This window comes from Lepidothrix coronata, unplaced genomic scaffold, assembly GCF_001604755.1.
Source record: "Lepidothrix coronata isolate B3197 unplaced genomic scaffold, Lepidothrix_coronata-1.0 Scaffold259, whole genome shotgun sequence".
In the NCBI taxonomy this organism is placed as follows: Eukaryota; Metazoa; Chordata; class Aves; order Passeriformes; family Pipridae; genus Lepidothrix; species Lepidothrix coronata.
In genome coordinates this window covers 909,155-911,934 of record NW_016690439.1, presented here as the reverse complement: position 1 = coordinate 911,934, position 2,780 = coordinate 909,155, and the positions used below count along the sequence as shown (strand labels likewise).

The 2,780-nt window shown below is 70.1% G+C and overlaps 1 protein-coding gene across 1 annotated transcript in view; it reads right to left on the bottom strand.

Moving 5' to 3' along the window:
• Positions 1-71: 71 nt before the first annotated feature.
• Positions 72-2,780, bottom strand: part of LOC108507505 (copine-5-like) — a gene marked incomplete at its 3' end in the record, with an annotated part of 10,269 nt that continues 7,560 nt past the window's right edge. The window contains exons 10-13 of the mRNA XM_017835509.1: positions 2,516-2,620; positions 1,499-1,540; positions 510-585; positions 72-125 (exon numbers count right to left, since the gene is read on the bottom strand). Coding sequence (XP_017690998.1) covers positions 72-125; positions 510-585; positions 1,499-1,540; positions 2,516-2,620 — 277 coding nt within the window. The remainder of the gene's footprint in view (positions 126-509; positions 586-1,498; positions 1,541-2,515; positions 2,621-2,780) is intronic.

Here is a 2,780-nt window from a genome sequence, read left to right as displayed (position 1 = left end):
TCCCCCCGATCCCTCCCAAGCCCCCCGATCCCCCCGATCCCTCCCAACCCCCCCGATCCCCCCATGCCCACCGTGCCCGAGTTCAGGTATTTTTTCTTCTTCAGCTTCTTGCGGGGGTTCACGACCTGGGGGGGACACGGGGGGGCTGCGACCACCCACTCCGGGGACCCCGCGGCGCGGGGGGGGACCCTGGGGAGGGGTCACATCCCGGGGGATGGAGGGGGCACGGGACACCCCGGGGGCAGCGTGGGGGGGTGTCACACCTCGGGGGCAGCAGGGGGGGCAACCTGAGGGGGTGTCACACCCTGAGGGATGGGGTGGGCACAGGATACCCTGCGGGACGGGACGGGGCACCCTGAGGGGGTGTCACACCTCGGGGGACACAGAAGCCCCTGGGGGACAGTGCGGGGGGGTGTGACACCCCTGGGGGGGCAGAGGGGGACCCTGGGGGGGTGTGACACCCCGGGGGCGGTGGGGGGACAGTGACACCCCTGGGGATCCCCTCTCACCTCGTAGATGTTGGGGGGGCTCCGGCCCCGCGCCAGCTCCCGCAGGCTCGTGCGGAACTCCCCGATGAAGTCGTGGCTGCGGGACGGGGGGATCGTCAGCGAGGGGGAACCCGGGGGGGCTCCCCAGCACCAGGAGGGGTCCTGCCATCCAGAGGGGGCAGGGCCGCGGGGGTCCCCATCTCGCGGGGGGTCCCCAGCACCCGGGGGGGCGCCAGGACAGGGGGGATCCCCAGCACACAGGGCGGTGCCCCTCACCCGGGGGGGGGGCAGAATCCCGGGGGTGCTCCATCAGCCGGGGGAACCCCAAACACCGGGGAGGGCCGGGCCAGGGGGTCCCCGTCAGTGTGGGGGGGTCGCGATCACCCCGGGGGTGGGACAGGGGAACCCCCGTCACCCGGGGGGTCCCAGCACCTGGGGGGTTCCCATCGCGGGGGTGGTGCCTGGCACCCGGGGCTCCCCACTGCCCGGGGGATCCCCATCGCCTGGGGGGGTCCCCATTACTCGGGGGGTCCCCATCGCCCGAGGGACACTCTCCATCACTCAGAGGGTCCCTGTCACCCGGGGGGGGGGGGGGGGATTGGGGGGTGGCCCATTACTGGTGGATTTCCCGTCAACCCAGGGGGTCCCCATCAGCCAGGGGGTGCGGGGCCGGGGGTTCTCCATCACCCGGGGAGGGTCCCCATTACTGGGGGGGTCCCCATCACCCGGGGGGGGCGGGGCCAGTGGCTCCCCGTCACCCAGGGGGGGTCCCCATCAGCCAGGAGGGGTCCCCATTTACACCCAGGGGGGTCCTCATCAGCCAAGGGGGGTCCTCATCACCTGGGAGGGTCCCTATTAATGGGGGAGTCTCCATCACCTGAGAGGGTCCCATCCCCGGGGGGTCCCATCCCCAGTGTGGTTCCCATAACCAGTGGGGGGTGCAGGACCAGGGTGTCCCCATTACTGGGGGGGTCCCCATCACCCGGGGGGTCGCCAGGCCCCCCCCTCACCTGCCGTCCCGGTCCCAGTCGTACACCTCCACCTTGATGGCCCTGCAAGGTGTGTGGGGGGGTCATCATCCCCCCCCGACGCCTCCAACCTCCCCCCAAACCCCCCCGGGGCCCATCCCCCCCTCCGCTCCCCCCGGGATTTGTTTTGACGCCTCCGCGGGTTTTTCCTCCTTCCTCCTCCTCCTCCTCCTCCTCCCGGGGTATTTTTATCTCTCGTTGCCATAGAAACGGCCGACACGGATCCCAAAAACCAGCGTGAGGAGCGGTGTGCCAGCACAGCGGCTGGGGGGGGACAACCCCCCGAGTGCTCAGGGATAGGGACACCCCAGGGATGGGACAGGGACACCCCCGGGATCCCTCAGGGCCAGGGACACTGCCAGGGGTGGGACAGGGACAGGGACACCCCCCCAGGGATGGCTCAGGGACACCCCAGGGGTGGGACAGGGCCAGGGCCGAGCCCCGTGCCCAGGGGGAAAGCCGGGGGGGCACCGAGGGGACATCGGGGGTTTGGGGGGTTGGGGGTGTTGATGTCACCCAGGGGACCCCAGGGAGGGGAGTAAGAGGGATTCCCAACAGGGAGGGGGTTTGGGGTGTGGGGGTTCCGGGGTACCCCCGAGAAGGGGTTTGGAATTTTGGGGGTCCCAGGGTACCCCAGGGAGGGGGTTTGGGATTCTCAGGGTACCACAAGGAGGGGGTTTGGAGTTTGGGGGTCCAGGGGTAGCTCAGAGAGCAGGTTTGGGGTTTGGAGTGCCCCCTCACTGGTGCTGGTCCCCCTTGAAGTTTTGGGGGTTCTCAGAGTACCCCGGGGGGGATTTGGGGTCCCCCCCACTGGTGTGGGTCCCTGCTGCAGAGTTTTGGGGGTTTGGGGGTCCCAGGGGGTGTTTAGAGGTTCTGGGGGGGATCTGAGGTGCCCCCTCACTGGTGCGGGTCCCCCTTGCAGAGTTTTGGAGGTTGTCAGGGTACCCTGGGGGGTGTTTGGGGGTCCCGGGGGGGTGTTTAGGTTTGGGGTCCCCTCACCGTTCCGGGTCCCCCCCGCACAGGGCCCGCACGGGGATGGCGAACGCCGCCCACACGGGATTGAGAGAGCTCCGAACAACCTCGGTGCGGTGGCACAGCGTGAACCTGGGGGGCACAGGGGGGAGGGGGGGAAAGGGGGACAAGGGAGGACATGGGGGCACAGGGGACCACGGAGGGGAACGGGGGACACGGAGGAAAGGGGAGACATGGGGGACACGGGGGGCAAAGGGGGGAACAGGGTGACACAGGTGACACGGGGACACAC